Raw genomic sequence first — 22,518 nt, forward strand, 5'->3', positions numbered from 1 at the left:
CCTTTAATCCATGGATAAACCTTCTACCTTTTCTTCCCTAATTACTATCAAGAACTTATTTTTTCTTTCCCAAGTTGCTATACTTAACCAAAGAAATTTAAAAATTTCTTTTCACAATAAATGCACACTATTTATTTTAAGTTTTAGAAAAAGTTCATATGTTTCTCTATGAATTTCCGCCTTTGAATTATAGATCGCTTCCTTTCTATTATTTGATTTAAAAAACCAGCAAAAAAAATTAAGGTATATTCTAAATGATACCAAAATAATCTTTCCATTGTAAAAGAAAAAAATTTAACTCAACTATTAATACAGTTATTTTGATATGCAGTCTTCTCAAATATGTATTTGAATTATGTCTTTTACTATTCAGTTATAACTGTGCAATAGCCAATAAGCATCTTTAAAGCAATGCCTTCTCTTTCTTTTTCAGCTACTAAAAATTTTTTTTAATATTATTTTATTAATCTAATCTCTTGCTCTATTAGAAAAGCAGGCACAGATAGAAAAACTATGGATTTAACATCAGATAATATATTGTAGGAAGAGGTCAAAGTCTACAAATTCTTAAATAATCTTACATTTCAACACTGACAGCTTTATCTTCAAATGATGATTCCATCTGCCACTAATTATTTGGCAAGGTACAAATAATATTTACAATAAATTTATCAATTGACTAACTTATTTTCAAAATTCTAGTAATTGTAATAGTAGCATTAATAACAGTTGCTATTTTAATGAAAGCAGAAATTTAGTTTAAAAATGCAACTAACATTCACTGTATGATTTTTCTTCTAAATAAATTTTAGACGGGCCAGCCCTTTTTGCTGTGGAAAGAATGAATAGCATGTTTACTAGGAATTAAAATGTGCCTGGAAGCTCCCAATTAAATTAGTCATTAACTGGTCTGTTCAGTTTCCAGTAAAATGAAAATGAGAGTGGATGCGTCTCATAAAAATTTTTTAACACTATTAAAATATTGAATGAAAATGTATAATTTTTTTAATTTATGGGATATTTTGCTGTCTCCTAAAGCTTCAAATCAACTATGATCTTGGAAATCTCATAATACATATTCTCCAAGCAAGAAATCTTGTCCCTCGAGACAACAATGGTTATTCAGACCCTTTTGTTAAAGTGTACCTTCTTCCTGGACGAGGGTAAGTAAAGAAGTCTTCTAGGTATTTTATTCCACAATTTAAAAAATAGTATAATGTCTTTCACATTCTGATTTCAAAGCCTCACTTTAATTGAGTGTATTATCTTTTTCTTAGTTTTCTCTACACATCATATTTATTTTCAATTAGTAGATAAGGTGGAATTAAACATTTGTAATGAAGTCTTAAAGGATTCTAGAAGAGCAGTGCTCATAATAAAATGAGCCTTCATGAGAGTAAATCAGCATTCTAGTGGAAACTGCTCCTGTGATGGATAACCAATCAGCTAGACTATGAAATCACTTAAGGAATTGTTTGTGGCAGGTTTAAGGAGTTAGCTTACATTCTCAAATTTGTTTGGGAAGCCAATGTCCAAGGACTCATATGTTACTGTTTATTTTTATAGGACATGTATTCCAATGTTAGATGTTTATTAAATAACTTCCTGTTGTATCCTTACTTCCAAATCAAAGACTTAAAATAATAAAATACAATAAATAGGAGGTAGATGAATGAAAATATATTTTTAAATCTCTTGTGATATATAAATTGCTGATTAAAGCATGTTCTCTTTGGGGGGAATGTTTATTTTCACATAATAAATGCAAAATGCAGTGTTCTATTCTATAAATCATTACTCAAGAATAATGTAAAAACTGTGACCTGGGCCCTGAAAATCATTACACTTCCCATGAAAAATTTATAGTAGCCAAATTATCATGATAGAGACATAGGTAATCAACAAATGGAGATATAATAAAAAGAATTCTGGGTTGGTAATTTGAAGAATCTGTTTGTTTGTTTTTTTCCATTGTCCTTTTAATTTGGGAAGTGACATTTTAATATTTCTTTTTACTTGAAAATTTTCAACTGTGATACACAAGTGGAAAGAACAGCATAATGACCCACCGTATATCTATCACTCAGCCTCAACAGTTACCACTTACTGACCGATCACATTTCATTTTTACCTTTATACACTCTCTTCATCCAGATTATTTTGAAGTAAATCACAGCTATTATATTTTTCTGTAAATATTTTAGTATGTATTTCTAAGAAATAAAGCTTTTAAAAATAAGAAATAATAATTTTAATAATGTATACAGCCATAATAATTTTAAAACTTTAAAATATTCCTCAATTTCCCCAGTTGCCTCATACTATTTGCCTTGTTGGTTTGGTGACCTAACTGATATTTATAGAATATGCTACCCATCAATAGCAAATCACAGGTTATTTTCAATTATACACAGAGCATTTACCAAAATAGACTATTTTCTGGGCCTTAACACAACCCTTGGCAAATGGAAAAGCAATGAAATTATACAAAGTATGTTTGATTTTAGTTGGTTTTTTTAAGCTGGATCCAAATTAGAGTTATACACTGCATTTGAATCTGTTGCTTAATGATTATATTACCATGGACAGATCACCAATTTCTTTGAAATTCAGTGTCCTTGTCAATATTTTAAAGCCAATGAAGCCAGAATCATAATTTTTGGTTTATCAGTAGAATCAAATTAGATTACACTCAGAAAATAATTTGAAAATTACCAAATACTATATCAAATTCAGTTTACAGCCTTTACTGTAATCTTTCCTAATAACTTTATTTAGAAATTTGGAATTGTTGGGATGGTGCTCTAGTTTTAATTTATTGAACATTTTGAAATACCTCAATAATTTTACATAGAGATTATCAATTAGCCATGGAGCCCAGGAAAAGGGTCATTTTTACTTTATGTTCATTAATTTGTATCTAGATGTAGTAGTTGTAATTATAATTGGGCAATACCTGTTAAAGTGAGTATAACAACAAAAATTTCATTGTGCCTTTGATTTGGGTCATTAGACCTCCAGTATTATTTAATGATAACATTATAGGCAAGGGGAAATCACTGCCCAAGGGTTTGTCTCTAATTGACATTTACTAATGAATGAATGAAAATAGAGCCCTGCCATTTGTGTGCTATCTCTTCTAATAATATCCTGGAGTTTCATCTTTTACACAATATGGGGGTACCTACCTTTTATTTATTTCTGGATATATTTCAATTAGAATGTTACAGACTTGAATAAACAGAAAGGGCAGGCAAGTAACATGAATATGACAGTTTATTCTGGAATGAATAACAGGGCACAGCAAAAACTGTAGTGAAATGGAGAGTAAATGCCCCACCTAAAGCTATCCTCAATTGATTTCTCAAACAAAACATCCCTACTAGGTGAGGTTTGTCTCAAAGGCAGCTAATATACTACTCTTATTCTATTCCTACCTCTTTCATCACATTACTCCTAACTATTAGAGTGGCAAAGGCCTTGGAATTTTCTACATTTGTGAGATATTATTTTCACTGTAGTTCTAAGATTATTTTCTGCCTCATGTCATTTATATGTTATGGTGTAGCCCCTCTAATTATTATTCTCACGTTTTCTTATTTCTGTTCCTAACTTTTTTCTTCCTGTTTTTCCTCCTTTCCTATTGTATTCTTCACTGTCGTTCTTGGAATCAATGCAGTCAAGTCATGGTTGTCCAGAATGCAAGGTAGAGTTGGTTCTATTTCAGTGCCAAGCTATGTCTTTATGTCTCGAGTTATACTTTTTGCATTTTTATGTATATTCACCTACACTTCAACTTGGGCTCTAACTTTTATTTTCTAGTTTGTCATCAATTGAATCATGCTTAGAGCAAATTGTTTTGAACACATTTCTAAACAGCATTAGCAGATGTGTGTAATAGAACACAGAAAAAGTAGAAAATATTAAAAACAGAAAACATGAATAAAGAAATGTAACCCTAAAAATAGACATAACTAAAGTGTTTATCTATAATCTATGCACTAAAACTCATTTGTCTTCTTACATGATAATTATAGTTTAAGTAATTTGGGTTCTTCTATTACAAATAAAAACATCCATTGTCACTTTTCAATAAGAATTAACAGGCTCTAAGTACATCCAAGTTGCTGTGAAATTCATAATTTTATCCTTCTTTATGATTGCATAATATTGTGTATATGTACCACATTTTTTTTTTCCCTGTCCTCTTTCGATGGGCAGAGTGGTTGGTTCCATGTTTTTACTATTGTGAACAATGCTGCAATAAACATACATGTGCAGGTATCTTTTTCATAGAGTGATTTGAATTCCTCTGGGTATATTCCTGGAAGGGGGATTGTAGGGTCATATGGAAGATCGATTTTTAGATCTTTTAGGAATCACCAAACTGAGGCTATATTAGTTTAGACTCCCACCAAAAGTGTAGAAGTGTTCCCTTTTCCCCACATCCTCTCCAGCATCTGTTGTTTTTTGAGTTATTGATGATGGCCATTCTGACTAGAGTTGATCTGTCACAGAACCAAAGAACTGAGTATCACATGTTTTCACTCATAAGAAGACCTTGAACAATTTTCATAATACTATAAGAAAAGGATTGGCAGCAGGAAACTGCCAGGGGTCAGGGGAGAGGTGGGATTGGCAGTAGTGGGACTTTTCCAGGGGAAAGGGGTGCACAACTCATCCACAAGGGTACCTGCATAATGAACATTTGTATGCCTAATCCTGAATTGTACCCCACATCTTTAAAATAAAAAATTTTTAAATAAAATAAATAAATAAAAATTTTTTAAAAATTTTAAAAATAAAAGAATTAACAGATTTTCTGGATGTTCAATGCTAGATGCGTATCTCATCTTAAAGATAATAGGTGTCCTACCACGCCCAGCTAATTTTTGATTTTTTTATTGGGTGAGTGTGGGGGGAAAGATAATAGGTATCTGATGTTTTCCCCCTCACCTAATTCTGATACTGAAATATTTTCATGCTTTTAGAACATCTGTGCCACAAAGCCACTGCTATGCAATGTAGAATGCCATAGTCTGCTTACTAAGGTGCATTGACAACAACATAAGAGCATCTTCCTTTATTTCCAATAGTAGCAAAGTATTTTCTGATACAGTTCATAAGAAGTTGCAACATTATATTGTTAAATAAGACTATCTCTTAATACATAGCCAAGCATCATTTCACGTATCTCTTATTGCATTACAAATTAAATGTTTCATTTAGTTGGGAAGGCTAATTATGTACCATCTGTAGCAATACGGTGATGAGAGTTTTAATCCCAGTCAGATTATTAATGATACAGCATTTATTTTTGTCTGTGATATTAAAATTTGACATCTTTATTCATCCTGACAAGTCGTTGCTAAAAAGAAACTGTTTCTGATTTTTAAAGGCATACATATTTAAATATTTTAAACAATAAGTTTAGTCACTATAGCCTTTTTCGTGCCCCATAAAATTTTTCTCTCTTTGTAGCCATAATTATGGTAAACAGTGAAATTTAACACTGCGTTGGATTCCTTGTTATGGCTGGGTCTGTGATCACAGGACGCAATCCCGGTCTCTTGGATTGATACACAAAATAAGCTTTGTTTCAAAGAGATAATGTTATTTTTAGAACAGACATTATCAATCACATTATTCAGAATCTCCCTCTTTTATCTAGAGAAACTGGATGGAAATTATCATAATGAGAGTGATTATGTTTAGCTTAGGAAAGAACATGTTTTTTAAGAGTAAATAATGGTTGAAGGAGTCTGGGATGTCTTCAGTTACTATTTAAAAGATCTAAAAGTCACTTTTTCATCCAGAAGTCACTTTCATCGTATCTTTGAGAATTATCAGTATGAGAGGGAATTTTATTGACAAGATACTAAAATTGTAAGTTAGACTATGGAAGCCAATGAGTGAAGTCTTTAAGTACTTTGGTTTGAATTTCAGCCCTGTCACTTAGAATATAAGATTTCTCTGAATGTATTTCCTCTTCTGCTAAAGAAAAATAATAGTCTCTTTCCCAGGCATTTTGTGAAATGATCAAAGTAATATATCAAAAGTGATAAGTACATGGGGGAATCCAAAAAAAAAATTATCTTTTGGAGAGTGGACCCCTTGTCAAACACTTAGAATTTGTTCCTCCGTATCAAAAGGTCAACCAAAGTTTTTATCAGGAGGTTTTGAGAAGCTTGCATCATAATTTGCAGAAGAAATGTCCCAAGTTGTGACTGGTTCTTCTACCATGACAACATATTATGTACCTACACTGTACTAAGTGTTCAGCAGTTTTTTTTATCAAAAACAGCATGACCCCCATACCCTACCCTCCCTATTCACCTGGTTTCACCCCAAGTAGCTTTTTTGTTTGTTTGTTTGTTTGTTTGTTTTCCTGGATGAAAAAGATCCTCAAAAGGAAATGTTTTGCTGAGTTGGAAAAGGTGAAACAAACAGCAGAAGTATTAAAAGGCTTCAAAATTGATGAAGCATTAAAAGGCTTCAAAAACTGTTTTGAGCAGTGGAAAAAGCATCTCGATAGGTGTGTTGTATCAAACAAAGAGTTCTTTAAAGTGACTAAAGTTTAAATATGTAAGAATAAATACACAATTTTTTATAAACGAATTCTGGGTTTTTTCCATCCCCCCTCGTATAATGTCTGACACATAATAAGTTCTCAGTCAATGGTAGTTGTTACTATTATTGATAGGAATGTGTAAATTTAATGCAGCCAATTGTCAGTTATCTCTGCAAAAAAGTAATACAAAAATGCTTGGGCCACTGAATTATATCAAATTATTTAATAGCATGATGTGGAAAACTAAACAAATTTTCTTTAATAATAAAATGTAATACATCATTTATTTTTTTAAAAAATTGTTACGTCTTGTAAACTGATACAAAAAAAATTATGCTGACCCAGGTTTTTTGGCTGTTTTCCTTTCCTCTTCCCACCCTTTGATCAATATACTCATAAGCTTTGAAGTGCCAAGTGTCAGACAAGATGAGGTGAGAAAAAGACAAAAAAAAAAAAAAAAGCCTGATTAGTCCATGAACTCAATACTTGCCCCTGGATAATTAAGAAATGGAAATGAGCCTATTCATCACACTGTTGGACAAAGTGCAGATTTTTTTTCTCACTAATGATATTGTGTTATGATTGTAACTAGTTTTAGCATAATTGTACCCCAATACCTAATTCCTGGCTGGACTTTCTCTAAACAGCATAGCAACCTATTTCCTCTGGCAGGTAGAGTTGTTGTATATATCTGCAATATAATGTCCAAAACTTATTTTATTTCAACAGATTTCAAAGGAAACCAGTGAAGTACAACTATGTTTAAGGATCCATTGAACAAACATTTATTTAGCATAGAGTATATGCCAGACACTGTCCTAGTTGCAAAGGTTAGAGTTGACAATCTAACTGTAGTCTCTGCCATCAGGGAACAAAGAGGAAAATGAAGTGACAGGCAATAAATACACCACTGTACAGAAAAACAGAGGTTACAAAATAGGATGTGCACTGCATTTCTTTCTAAATTAAGGGAAGCAACCTTACAGGAGTAATTTTGAAAAAAAAAAGAAAAGATACACACACACACACACACACACACATATAGTGAGTCCAGTAAAGGAAAAACCAAATAAAATTTCAAAAATGAATATCTTCAATGCTTCACATAATTGTATGAAGGTAATTACTCCAAAGAAGCGTTAGGTTTTTTTTCAAAATTAAAAAGAGAAACACGGAAAACTTTTTGTGTGGGTTTAGAGTAGAATAAGAGAATTTCAAATATTTTCTTCTGTTTATTTTTATCTGTATAACTACAATATCTACAATACCTACAAATTGGCCTATAACAGCAAATGAAAGAAAAAGGAAATCTACCAAAAAATAAAAGGGGTAAAAGTTTGGATTTTTTTTTTTTTGGTAGGCACCATATTCTATCTTAATTAATTGACTTTTTCTTTCCCCTAATTAATAAACTTTTGATATTCTATTTGACCTAATTGTCCTAATATACAATCAATGTAATCTTCCTAGGAGGCAATATGGTATGTTTACCACACAAGAAAGGAAAAGGAGGATGAAGTCTACTTTTGTTTCAGCCTGAATGTATGCTCATATTCAAGAATCCCTTACTTACCTGCCCACCTTCACCTTGTAAATCTGCAGATTTTGATATGGTTATGAGAATTTTGGAGAATTTTGCATTGTGTAATGTGGCAACACAGTCCATTGAAACCAGATACAAGATGGTCAGAATCTGGTAGTCATAAGACAGATGTTAGTGAAGGAATAGCTTTGTGTGGCCAGCTCTGCATGTCAAGAAATGCAAGTGCACAAAATGCTATAAGGGATTTCACTGGTGTTTACACAAGTCAGTTAGATGGACAGAGGGAACCTTCGACAAGCTGTGTTTACTTTTACTTTTGTTAATCATAAAGGCAGCTATACCTTGGGTCTCGAAAGAATTGGAGAGTCAAACTCATTACTATGATTAAGATACTCTATTAAAATGAACTTTTAAGTTTGCCTAATCAGTTTAGATTACTCTGAATATATCCGGTCAGAAATCAATATTTATAACAATTATCCCTAATTGTTCCACAGTGCTCACTTAGGATATACCATGCAGAATTTCCCTAGGCCACTTTAAAGACGACCCAAATTTTTTATGACATGGGTGTGTGTACACACACACATTATATATAATTTATATTATCTGTATAAAAATATATGTTCAAATTTATATTATCTGTATACAAATATATATCTAAACCAAAGTGGAGAACTTTAGATTATAAAGAATACAAATTAGACACTTTGGCTAGTGAAGCCTACAATTAAGAAAATGGATAGATGTCACATTTTATGATGGGCCTAATCAGTTGAGTTTATGTAGCATATGTTTAAGAGCAATAAATAGGATTCCCTGTGTTTGAACCCAGGTCCTACCAGTTAATAATTTTGTAACCTTGTCAACATGCCTTAATTCCTCTGACCTTCAGTTTTTCTCACCTATAAAATGAAGTAAGAAATAATACTCGTTTCATTGGGTAGTTTTGAGAACTAAATGAGTTAACACATGAAGAGCACTTAGAAATTTGCCAGAGAAAAAGTAGGAATTTAAGAAATGTTACTTATTATTCTTCTTACTTTATAAAGTGCCTTTTAGGCAAGAATCAAATATGGAATCATATGTCAATACAATTATGGGTTTTGTAGGTGTCAAGATGTACACTTCCTGGCATGAGGTAGCCTTCAATAATTTTTGCTAGGTATATAAGTGAAACAAATGACTAAATGTGGATATAAAAAATTGTAATAATTATTATATATATGAATCTCGAAAAGACAGTAACTGATAAATCCTTTTGAAGGTATTTCAATACTGCAGATTATTTTAATATATATTGGTATACTTAAAATTTTAGTGAAAATATATGGGCTTTCATTTTTCCCATCTTGTTAAATAAATTATATGCATTCAATTTTTTAGAATTTAAAAAATATAGCCGGGCTCGGTGGCTCAGCCTGTAATCCCGCGCCTTTGGGAGTTTAGGTGAGTGGATTGCCTGAGCCCGCAGGTTCGAGACCCACCTGGGTAGTGAGACCTCATCTCTATAATAAATCAAAAAATCAGCCGGGCGTGGTAGCGCACAGCTGTAATTCCGGCTACTTGGAAGGCTGAGGCGGAAGGATCGCCGGAGCCCAGCAGGTCGAGGCTGCGGTGGCCAGGAGCGGACACTGCACACCAGTCTGGGTGACAGAGTGAGACTCCAACTCAAAAAAAAAAAAAAGTATATATATAATTATATACTTTTAATATATATATAAAATTATATATATATATAATTTTACTACTAGTTTACCATATTATAAATATTATTCCATGATAATCCCATAGGACTTCCCATGAGCTCACCACCTTGATAACTAAGTCCAAAGCAAATGGAAACTTTAAAACTCATGCTACTGGTGTTTGTTTTCTAAGTATACCAGCCTGTTGGAGTAGCCATGATTCTAATAGAGCAACTTAATATTGACTTAAGAGTGGTCCGTTGATTGTTTTCTATGTTATTATCCAAGAAACTCAAAAACATAACAGTTAAAGGAACGTATCTTACCAAAAATTTTTGTATTTTTTATTAAAAAATATTTTAAACACTGTAAGTTATAGAGAATATCCTAACAATTGCCTGTGTGCTTGCTATCCAGTTTCATCAAATATTAACATTATACTATATTTGCTTCAGATTTTTTTTAATAAAAGATATTTTTAGGTATCCTAAAGCCCTCGATTTTTTTTTTAATAAAAGTTATTTATAGGTATCTTAAAGCCCACTGAGGTGTGCCAAGGGAGGGAGGGGCACACCTCATCAACAAGGGTACCTGCCTAATGAACATTTGTATGCCTAACCTTGAATTGTACCCCACATCTTTAAAATAAAGAAAAAAAATTCTAATGGCCAAGTCTCACCTCAGACTATAATTAAATCAGACCTTTCTTGGGGGTGCAAGCAGGGATGGGAGGGATATGAGTGGTGTTCTGACTGCCACCTCCCACCTCTAGAACTCAGGTAATCCCAGAATGCAGTTAATGTTGAGAATTACTGCCCTTGCATCTGACTAGTAAGAAAATGAAATCAGAGAGGCAAGGAAAATACTTGGCTGTAGGGCTGTTTCAAAAAGTGTGTGGAGTTTGATTCTCAATAGCTGTGTCTAGAATGTTTAGGTAAATTAGTGGCTGTAGGAAAATACTAGTCATTCCAGCATACAGCAGTACTTGAGACCAGGAATGTAGCAAGAGTTAATCTGGCTATACAGTTTAGAATAGAACTACAGATTACAAGTGTTAAGTATCCAGTCCTTTTAGGAAAAAGCAACTTGTGAAGTCCAGATATGAGTCAGGACCCCATACAAAGAGGTTGTTTTTCAGGACTCTAGTGCCCACCAGAAATGAAATATTATCTAGGACCTGAGACATAAGCCTAGACAGAAAATTCAGAAAAAGGCAGAGAGTAAGAGACCTTGTCTGTGTGGGTGCTATTTGCTAATAGCAAAAACAGTAATCTAATTCCAACCCCATCAGCTGTTTGGTGCCAGCTATAAATGTTCTACCAGGGTTAATTAAAATAGACTTTAAAAATAAGTTGTTTTTAAATGTGTAGATATAAGTTTCTAATTGTTGCTCAGAGGAAACGGAAATGTCAGAGGGATTAACACAAATGCCCCAAATTATGATAAATTAACCAAGATTTTTATTTGGTTTATCAATTGTAACATAAGCTATTGACATAAATTAAGCATTTATATTTATTTAGAATTGCTTTATAACTATATTAAATATCATACTTCACCAAGAGTGTCAAATATATTTTTTAATGAATATATTTTAAGTATTCAATAACAATTGTTTATGGAATTTCAGCTGTAGCAACAGCCATTCTTCAACTGTTTCTCAGTCAATAAAATCATTACAATTTTTATAGAAAAAAATGACTTAAAAGATCATTTAGCTTGCTGACATAATTAGATGCAACTATGGAAAAGTTAAATACCAAATTATTATTTATGGTACAAGAAGACATTTATGTTACCATATAGTTCATATAATTATTTCCTACATTCAGGAAAGAGTAAGATTTCTAAAATTATAGTATAGTTAGAACATCTACAGGTATTTCTTTTAAAAAGTAATAATTAAGGAAAATGAAACTAAGGCATCTAGCATATTTTTAAATTGTCACTGTGCACTCAACTTAAAATAAGGTTTAAGACATGAGGATGATGAGATGATTATATAGTTATTTGAAACAAAGCATCACTTTGAAAAGTCTGCTTGTCCTTCAGCTTTACTGTGAATCAGTTAAGGTGAATAATCAAGATAACTCTTTCTTTTCTTTTAATTCAGTGCTGAGTACAAGAGAAGAACTAAATATGTTCAGAAAAGTCTTAATCCTGAATGGAATCAAACAGTAATTTATAAAAGTATTTCCATGGAACAGGTATGTAAAAATTATTTCTAGGTGACAGATTTAGACTAATATAAGGATAGAGATTTTTAAAAGTACTCAAATTCTGGGTCCATATAAATTTTACCATAAAAGTCAAGAGTTGAGCAAAATTCATGCAAGAAATATAGCCAATGCGAAGAAATGGGTGGAGTTTAAACATAGGGTGAATGCAAATGTATGCATTTTTTAAAAGCAGCCTAAAATAAAATAAAACAAAATAAAAAAACTAGTGAAATCTTTTCCATTGATTATTTCAAAATTCCAGTGGGCTGCCATATTTATCTTATTTTGAGGGGAACATGTTTTCCAACTGGCTATATTTTGACTTTTGTAAACAATACAAAGAAAAGCAAGATTCAGTACATAAAAATGTATTACTCTACCAGGCAACATTTTAGGAACTCATCTCTAAATTCATGCCTCCTAATCTGACACTGGAAGGCTAAACTGTACTGAAAAAGGCAGTGATGATTAGTGTAAAGAAACATCACCACAAATAAGCAACTCACAAAATTGCAGCAGTATACTTCTGAAAATCTGCATTTCACAACTTTGCATAAATGACAGAAAATAACTGATAATTGACAAGGTTGAATTCAGAGAGAATACAAATACAGCAGGAAGAAGGCATCCATATAAAACAATTTACAAACGAGTTGTCTTTTAATATGAAGTTTTTAATTTGTCCTCTAGTAGATTCGTTTATGGAGTTGAAGCTGAGTATAAATTATAATCTCAATTATAAATAAACTCTTCTGCAGAAATAAGACAATGCTACTATGTTTTTTGGAAACCACTGGAATAAAACCTATAATTCAACCACTTCATTTAATAATCTTGGAAATTTTTGCAATCTATGAATTTTTTATATTTAAAGACCATTTATAAATTCTGCTTTCTGTTTTTAAGAATGAGTAATGTAGACAAATAGGAAAAAATAAGAGTTATCACTTTGTTCACAAAATAATATGATCATTTATTATGATCAAACATTAAATTGGACTGCAAATCACTGAAATTTTAGATAATATTTCATACAAAATCCATATTGTGTTAGCTAAAATTTCAAGTATTTTTAAATGGAAATGGTTTAAGAAATGAAAATAAATGTGTCTCTTGTATGTTTATAATAAAATTGTTGATGGAAAGATAAGGTTAATGAGATTCTTTTTTGAACTGTAGCTTAAGAAGAAAACACTGGAAGTAACAGTTTGGGATTATGATAGATTTTCATCCAATGACTTCCTTGGAGAGGTGAGCCTCTGATTTCCTTTTAGTTATTTGCTGACATTTTAAGCAAGGTGTAAAGCATATTTTATAAGTTTATAAGATAATCATTTCTGAATAAAATTATTTGGCAGATAGGTTTTTTAATTAGTTTTTGTTATTTCCTGATTTGCTCATTGAATAGATTAATAGCAATTCAAAAAATGGTTTTCACTCTACCACTTGATAGATTTTATAATTATAAATATAGAATGAAATATTGTTTCCATAGGAAGTTATGTAACCATGTGTTTGCCCCCAATGATGTTTGAGATAACTGATTTATTATGTTATAAAACAAGCTAGATTTTTTTAAAAAGCATTTTTGGGTTATTTAATTGTTGTTTCTTACTGCATCTATGAATGACTTAATGTGACATTTTGATTGTCATTTATGATGAAGTATCCTAAGAAAAATCTCTCAAAATATTTTAAGAAGCGATACTAGAAGGAGGAGAAAACAATTTTTACATAAATGATCAAGGAATCAAAGTAACCTAATCATGAAACTGGTAGAGTGATGAGATCTTGTGATTTAAAAAATCTATGATGTTCCAAAAATATATGTTTTGTTGAGTGCTCTGCTTAGAGCAGAAGTTATGAAGGAATGTTAAAAATAAATTTTCTCCAATAAATTCAAAACCTACAAAATATAATATCCTTTTGATAGAGACTATTTGAAACAGTTTTGTAATCAAGATGATAATTAGCTTATGTTTGTTTCTTAAAACTTTGTTCCTCTCTTTATACCAAAACTGAATCATTGACCCATACTTTCAGTCTCCATTCTGGTCCAGCACTTGGATTAATCTTGATTTCAGGACTACTCTAGGAGTATTATATCTCACATTATGTTATGTATTATATTTCAAAAAACCAACTTACTAAGTCCTTCTAATTTATTATCTTCTTATGTCCAAATGAGCCTAAAGCATATATCCACTGGGCTGATTATTTCTTTATAGCTCATCAAATCTAAGATGTTAACAACTATAAAATGCATCATTATTTTCTTACTACTAAGAAAAAAAAATGTTGTCACTTAAGCCATTACACAGTGCTTTCCTGTCATCGGTTGTTAATCATATCCTTAACTCAAAATGGAAACTAAAGTATGTTTTTTGTTTGTTTGTTTGAGTCGGAGTCTCACTCTGTCACTCAGGCTTGAGAGCAACAGCACGCTCACTGCCACATCAGCCTTGACCTGCTGGGCTCAGGTGATCCTTCTGCCTCAGCCTTCCAAGTAGCTGGAACTAGAGACTACAGATGCATGCCACCATGCCCGGCTAGTTTTTGTGACTTATTGTGGAGACGAGGTCTCACCAAGTTTCCCAGGTTGGTCTCAAATCTCCCGGGCTCAGACAATGCTCTTGCCTTGGCCTCCCAAAATGCTGGGATTATAGGCTTGCGCTACCACTCCCGGGCTAAAGTATGTTTTAAAATAAAAGAAATAAGTTAGGAATTGCAAATTATCCTTTCTTTTTATTTTGTCCTTTTTATGACTAAAATCAAACATTTTTCAAAGTTGTTAGCCAAGTTTAGGACTAAAATGATTTTTTATAACAGCTACAAAATTTTGTTTTATGAAAAGATTGAGTTGTGACTGCCTTTTAACATCATATCCAAATAACTTAGTAAACAGTCAAAAATTTTATATAGTTCAATTTAATCAAACATTTATTAAGCATTTAATATTCACAAGACATTGTTCCCAATAGCATGGCAAAGTAAAATAAGGAAGACAGTAGCATCATTCTCAAAGGTTATATTGAATCCTTTGGTGTATATACTTGAATAAATTTTAGATCATAGGAAAAAAGTAACAAACCAATTACAGCTTAATTTATAAATTTTATTGATATATTACTCTTTGTTTCAGGTATTGATTGATTTATCTAGTACATCTCACCTGGATAACACTCCAAGGTGGTATCCTCTCAAAGAACAAACAGAAAGCATTGATCATGGCAAGTCCCATTCCAGTCAGAGCAGCCAGCAGTCCCCAAAGCCATCTGTTATCAAAAGCAGAAGCCATGGTATCTTCCCTGACCCATCCAAGGGTAGGAAATACTTCAACTAAATTTTTTGTCTATTTGTTTACTCAGTATCTTGACTGTGAATACCTGTATATGTAACATCTATTGATAGGTTAGAGTATATTGGAAAATATTTAATATAGTGCATGTAAAAAGTGATGGTATAGAATCAGGAGAAATGGGCTTTAGTCTCAGATATATAGTCTTAGGTATATAATTTTGTAATCCTCACTCCTTTGTCCATTTTCAGCCTGTAAAATGGAGGAAATTGGACTATATGAACTATTTTGTCTTCTCCCTCTCAAAACCCATCATAATATGATTTTAGAAAATATACCAGCTAGCTCATAATGAAAATATAAAAATCCCTACCAATTAATTCACTAGATATAGTTGTCATTATCATTTAGGTATATTTTTTCTAATTTTTTGAATCTCTAATAGTTCATATAGTTTAGCCCCATGGATATAATTTTGCATGCTGCTTTTTATTTATCATATAGAGGACACTTTTCTCATGTCATCAAAACAATTGGTATGCTGAAATTTATTTAAATCTTTCCTCAATGTTGGGCTTAAGCTAATTTTTAAACTATTTTATTACTTTTTAAATGACCATGCCATACATTAGGTTTTGCAATATGTAAGTATATACAAAATTCTCATTTGAATGAGCTTTTCCTTTAAGATAGTGGTCCCCAACCTTTTTGGCATCAGGGAATGGTTTCATGGAAGATAAATTTTCCATAGACTGAAGGGGGGGAGGGTGAGATGGTTTCAGGATGATTCAAGTCATAACATTTAGTGTGCATTTTATTTCTATTATTATTATTCCATTGTAATCTATAATGAAATAACTTACAACTTACTATAAAAAAAAAGAGGTGCAGACAGAAGTGATAAATAAAATAATGGGCAGGCCATGGGCAAACTAAAATAAGTGTTGGATTCTTACTTAAAGCCTGTCATCAGATGCAGCTATATAGTTGAAATACATCAACTCACTTGCCACTCACTGAAAGGGTTTTGATAGGAGTCTGCAAGCAACTGATTAATAGTGGTCTCTGTGCAGTCAAACCTCACTATTAATGTTAATCTGCATTTGCAGCCACTTCTGAGCGCTAGTATTACTACCTCAGCTGCACCTCAGATCATCAGGCATAAGATTTTCATTAGGAAAATGCACAACTTAGGTCCCTCACATGAGCAGTTCACAATAGAGTTTGAGAATCTAATGCCACCACTAATCTGACAGAAAGTGGAGCTCAAGTGGTAATGTAAGCTGTATTACCAGGGAACAGCTAGCTGTAAATGCAGATGAAGTCTCCCTGGCTGGCCCACCACTCCTGCTGTGCAGCCCAGTTCCTAACAGGTCACAGACAGTTCCCCAGTTCGTGGCCTGGGGGTTGGGGACCCCTGTTTCAGGAAATTCATTACCAACTGTCCTACAGCACACATTAATCCTCATCATAAACTGAGTTACTGCCGGTATGGAATTGCCGTGTGATATCTTATCTAGACATACTAAGCCTTGTATAAGTATTAAATATAATTTTATATTGGACTTGAATATTGCTTCCTTGTGTCCTTTTCTCAGAAAACACATCAAGTTGGAAGTGGTTATTTATACATGAGAAGGGAATGAATCTAGGAGATGAGAAACTGAGTCCATGTCCAGTAGGCCATTTAGTTAATATGGTAAACCTCTGACTACAATGATTGCTGTAAATTACTTATGAATGAGTTTTATAAGTCCATCTGTGAATTTCACTTAACCAGCTCAACTCGATCCTGCTTAGCATTCTTCAAGGACATTAGAATAAAGACCCTTCTCTTTATGATTACCTTAGGAAATGTGTGATCTATATATCCTCTACAATTGTTTGAGACAATGAATCTACAATCTCCACATATAATATTTGCTAGTGACTCATACTCCTTCATACAATAATTCACTATATTTTTGCTAAAAACTCCTCCTGCAGTAGTTTAAACCTACTGTCTCCTACCTGACCTCTACTAGAATTACAGAATTGCTTAATGCAACTAGAAGTTAATATATTCATTACTTGAGGCTATTAAGAATATATTTCTCTTTTCAAAGTTATCTGTTCTCATTACTATTATCCTTTTGCTTTTCCTCCCCAAAATTGTTTTCCAAATGTTTAATCACATTCCAGTATGGTGAGCAGTTGCATAAATAAGCATAATAAGACACAGAATTAACATAGATCTTTGACAGTTTCAAGTTATGTGTAGACCAAGCTTGACAGGAAGAATGCCAGACCAACTTTAACTCATGTTTTACCCTTTTATATCCAGACATGCAGGTTCCCACCATTGAGAAATCCCATAGTAGTCCTGGTAGCTCAAAATCATCGTCTGAAGGCCATCTCCGCTCTCACGGACCATCTCGCAGTCAAAGCAAAACCAGCGTTACTCAGACCCACCTGGAAGACGCAGGGGCTGCCATAGCCGCTGCCGAAGCTGCCGTGCAACAACTCCGCATTCAACCAAGTAAAAGACGCAAATAAATTCCTCAGCATGGCAGCTTAATGTTCATCTGTTGCCTTTCTTTCCTGCTGTCCTTCTCTGTTTGCTTTCTGTTTTTGGCATCTCCTGCTCACTCTATTCTCTGTCCTTTTGTCTGTGTAAGAATAGTATCAATACATAAATATGCTCTTTCTTATTTAGATTTTTTTTTTAGTTTACGTAGACTGAAATAAAACTGGCTGTTTCTCCTGTGTTTTCACCATCCATCAACCTGGCTCATAGTATTTGGTAGCTGTGTCTGTGATGTTTGCAGGCAAAGCAATGTTGTATGTCCTTTTCATGTGCGCTTAAATATCCGTTAGAATATAGAAATTAAAAGCACAAGTGGCTGCCAATTTTCCAAGCATTATACCAAAAAAGCACACACACTTGTATTTAGAGCAGATCAGCAGTGAGATTCTTGTATCTATAAACACTCAAGAACTCTAGGCAGAGGAGTAATGCAACCAACAGCCAAGTTCTAGCACTGGGGGGGGAAACTATTTCAAGATAATACTTCAAAACCCTAATAAATTATGCATGTGAATGTTGTAGCTTTCCATGCCCCCCAAAAGTTTAGTCTTCTGAAAAACCTGTGAAGAAAATCACATTTATTATGCCCTAAAAAAATATATATATATAATATTAATATATGTATAAGCATATGTGAGGAGGCAATGTAACTTCATTAAGGAGCACAATTGGGTCCATTCTGTTGGATAACTTTGTATATGATAACAGATTTTACAAGTGTTTTTTTTTTTTTCTATCAGAAATTCTTTGAAAATCAAGATGTGCTATGTCTGGTAGCTGTAAATCAATTAAAGCCTAACAATCACCCATCTTAATTGAAATATTTTCATGTAATTGATGAAAATTTAGTCCATTGAGTAATTATAGAAAAATGTAATACTTGCAAATATTTCACAAATGTAGGTGCCCCTGTTACTTCTAAGAGGCATTAGCCAGGCAATGGAGATAGGTTGTTGCTCTCCTGATCTCCCTAGTCATCATTTCCAAAGAAACAGCCAGTTTTAATCCCCTTTAGTGCTGTGCATGTGGTGTCATTTTGGCATTTGCAAACACAACTTATTTAAATAGAGCAAAATGACACTTCTGTTTGCATGAATAACATTTAAGCTGGTTCCATCTGAGGATACATACTCTGGGTTTCCATTTCACCCACACCGCCACAGCAGCACATAAAAGCGGTCAGTCTAATCATGCCAGGAAGCAGCACAGACACAGCATAGCAGGAGTCCTCCCCATTCAAAGAACTCAGTCTGATAATCTGCCTCCACCAGCCAATGGCAACCAAGACCAAAGCCAGCTAGCCCTCAGGAAGGTGATGTCTGATGGACCAGTCAAGCCAGAAGGAGGTGAGCAGAAAGGCCCCGTTCAAAGCACACAGCAAGAACATCCCCAAATTTAAAGCTCTCATCTTTAATTTTTAGAGATTGTCTGATAAAATATGTTTATCCACTTTTTAATGTGCTTTTGTGGGCATGGCATTTCAGGACTTCATCATCACCATGTAAGTCCCAAGATCAGTCCCGTAATATATTGACTACAGTGATTTGTATTTTTCTATGCTCTGGGCATCTTTTGACTTTTGTTGGGAAATAGATTAACAATATTCATATTGCAGAATGGAATGCATGCTACTAACCTAATCTGTTCAAGCATGACTATAAATATGTTACATTGTGATAAAAGTTTAAATTGCTCACAGTTCAAGTTAGTATACCAGTTGGAATGTAGATCAGTTTTTGTTGCATATTATTTCAAGTGTAACTTTTTAAAAATTTAGTGGACTTTGGAAATTCTTAGAGGAAAGTAAAGGAAAAATTGTTATTGCACTCACTCACCTTTACATGGTGAAAGTTCTCTCTCAATCCTACAAGCAGACATTTTCCACTCGTGTTTCCATAGATGTTAAGTGTATCAGATGTGTTGGGCATGTGAATCTCCAAGTGCCTGTGTAATAAATAAAGTATCTTTATTTCATTCATAAACTACTGGGTTCTGAGCCATTGTTATATGATGCAGCTTAAAATGAATGTGTCAGTTTTTATTTTCTCATGTGAGTTCTTGCAATTCTAGATTCTAAGTTATTGCTCCATTGCTAGTGAGAGCTGTAATGATAGGACATTCGGGAGCAGAAGAAGGTTCCATGTTGGAAACATTATAAAATAGATGGAAAATTATTACCAAATAAAAGCATCAGGCTTACATAAAATTGTAAATAAATAATGAGATTGGGCTATACTAGACAACACTTCTACTATTTCTCTCTATATATCTGATCTACTTTGCAATCTTCTCAAGTTCCTGGGTAGAGAAAAGTAAATTCTATGAGCTCTTGCTCTGAAGAAGTAACTAACCTTGATACCACAACTGTGTTCAGAAAGGAAAGCAAATTTACATCTGTCTCTAAACTGACCCCAACATTTGTGAAATTTTCCCCAAGAAGAATGCTGTTAGCAGTGGCAGGAATCTGGCTAGGATGATTATAAATTGTCTTCAAATTTAGCTCAAAAACAACATAAAATAAAGATTTGAAAAAAAGAAAATAGAATAGTAGCTTGCCCCCTTAAGTTCTTTTCAGCCCTGAAATACTTGATTTTATGATTCTATATTTTCCAAAACAGTAAAATCAAGCCTTATGCTTTCCTACTGCATTTCTCTTTATTTCATAAAATTAAGAATATTTAATATGCTCTTCTGCCAATTAATAGGATATTTGAGGGCAATATAAGATGTATGTGGCAATACAGAGGGCAAGCCATTGTGATGTTTCTTAAATTAGCTGGTAATTAAGAGAACAATTAACTTAGACATTAGGATAATTCTGAATATGTGTTTGCTCAGCCTAGTTTATAGATTATAACCAAAGCACAATTTCCCTTTTCTTGCTAGACTTGCTAGAATTGTACAATAGTATTTAAAATTCTTCCTCTCACCTTTTCTTCCAACAAGTAAGTTTGGTTGATTTTTTCACATTATTCAATTTCTTACTTGAAATAGTCTATAAATTATACATGTCACAGTAATCAAACACTTCCCTTATTTCACACCTGACTTTTAATTATCGTAACTTAAGTATTACTATATAATATTTTATATGATTTTTCCCTAGGTGTGATTCTTAAGACTCTTATCAAAATGTTTTAATCCTTACTTTTTCAATAATGTTTTAAGAGATTTTCTCATGCATTGAAATTGCTGTGATTGAAGTAGAAGTCACTCTTTATTGAAATCACAATCAAAAGGAAAACTGATAATATAGCATGCTTTCCTATTTGATTTTGTTCTAATTATGATAAATATAAATCCTTGTTTTCTAAAATATAATTTTCATGCTACTATAAATATGCCAATAATATAATTGATTCATACATTTTGCCAAACACCTAATAGCAAACATATTATAGGAATATTTCATATAAAATGCAATATAATTTGTTTAAAGTGTGGAGAAAGAAACTAGTCAAAGATATAAACATATAAAGAGCCGGCAAGTTCCCATTCACTACTGCAGAAGAATTAGATATAGTTTGTAAGTGTTTGGATAAAAGTCTCCCATTTCAAACCTCACAAAGATGTTCATATAATCTCATTTGCATTCCAAAAATAATATTCTGCATTTGAATAGTTCTTCATGTTGTACAAAGTGTTTTGTCATCCATTTTCTCATTTTATCACACTAAGTGGATGAAGTATTTGTTCTAATGTTCTTATCCCTGTTTTAAGGGTGAACAATCAGAGAGTCAGAGGGCTGGCATGGCTGACAGAAGAACACACAGTTAGAAATTTTCCAAACCAGCAAATATCACCTTGTCTCATGACTGCCGTAGTTGCGATTTTTAAATCAGGAGAGTTCAGAACTCAATAAAAACAATTGTCATTTACTTATTTGTTACCTATCACTCTTAGCTACTTCTAATCGTTGATTCTTACAAATGTTCTTACAGATGATTAGGGGTAACTAGAAATGATGGCAGAATACAATTTATACTTTCTCTACCTAGGTGATCCTCTTTTCTAAAGACTGGTGATTTAAACCAACAACAGAAAACCTTCCCACTGTGCAAGACCAGTGAGCCAGTAGGGAGGGTGCATCAAGCAGGCTGTGTGTACATCTGTAGGCTTTTCTATCAAGGGTGACAAAATTGTCCCTAAAGAGCTTTTCAAATATTTTTTGTAAGCTTCTCAGCAGATTTCTGCTTGAACTAGCATAAAATATGGGTCAAGCAAGAATTATAGAGTGAGCCAGAAGGAACTTTTTCTCTCCCTCTGGGCTTTAGTTGCATGCTAGGAAACCTGAAGGGAAAGATTAGACAGATTGTGCCCAATCATCTTGATATCTAAACAATTCTGTTTGTATTTAGATATCTCTGGAAATGTTTCTTTTGTTCAAGTCATTGGTTTGGTTGAACACAGAACCTACCATTTCACAAGATTTTGTTGTTGTTATTTCTTTGAAAACCATGCCAAAACCAAAACAAATTTAAGCATTCTTAAAACCTTGAAGATTAATTTAGTTGACATCTAATATATTATATTTCAAGTACAGTTTGAAAATTCTTGAGCTGTTTTTGTTTGATACTAAGATTTTAGGTATTATGTGTTAAATTTAAGAAACAGAAAATTCAGAATGGGTAGA

The 22,518-nt window shown here is 32.8% G+C and overlaps 1 protein-coding gene across 1 annotated transcript in view; it reads left to right on the forward strand.

Moving 5' to 3' along the window:
• Window positions 1-22,518, forward strand: part of LOC103262797 (protein piccolo-like) — a gene marked incomplete at its 3' end in the record, with an annotated part of 124,931 nt that overhangs the window by 84,512 nt on the left and 17,901 nt on the right. The window contains exons 7-13 of the mRNA XM_021713590.1: window positions 1,039-1,163; window positions 3,680-3,706; window positions 11,916-12,009; window positions 13,201-13,272; window positions 15,164-15,344; window positions 17,643-17,837; window positions 19,049-19,231. Coding sequence (XP_021569265.1) covers window positions 1,039-1,163; window positions 3,680-3,706; window positions 11,916-12,009; window positions 13,201-13,272; window positions 15,164-15,344; window positions 17,643-17,837; window positions 19,049-19,231 — 877 coding nt within the window. The remainder of the gene's footprint in view (window positions 1-1,038; window positions 1,164-3,679; window positions 3,707-11,915; window positions 12,010-13,200; window positions 13,273-15,163; window positions 15,345-17,642; window positions 17,838-19,048; window positions 19,232-22,518) is intronic.

The sequence above is a fragment of the Carlito syrichta genome, unplaced genomic scaffold (genome assembly GCF_000164805.1).
Source record: "Carlito syrichta isolate Samal-C Ts95f unplaced genomic scaffold, Tarsius_syrichta-2.0.1 Scaffold304622, whole genome shotgun sequence".
Lineage (NCBI taxonomy): Eukaryota > Metazoa > Chordata > Mammalia > Primates > Tarsiidae > Carlito > Carlito syrichta.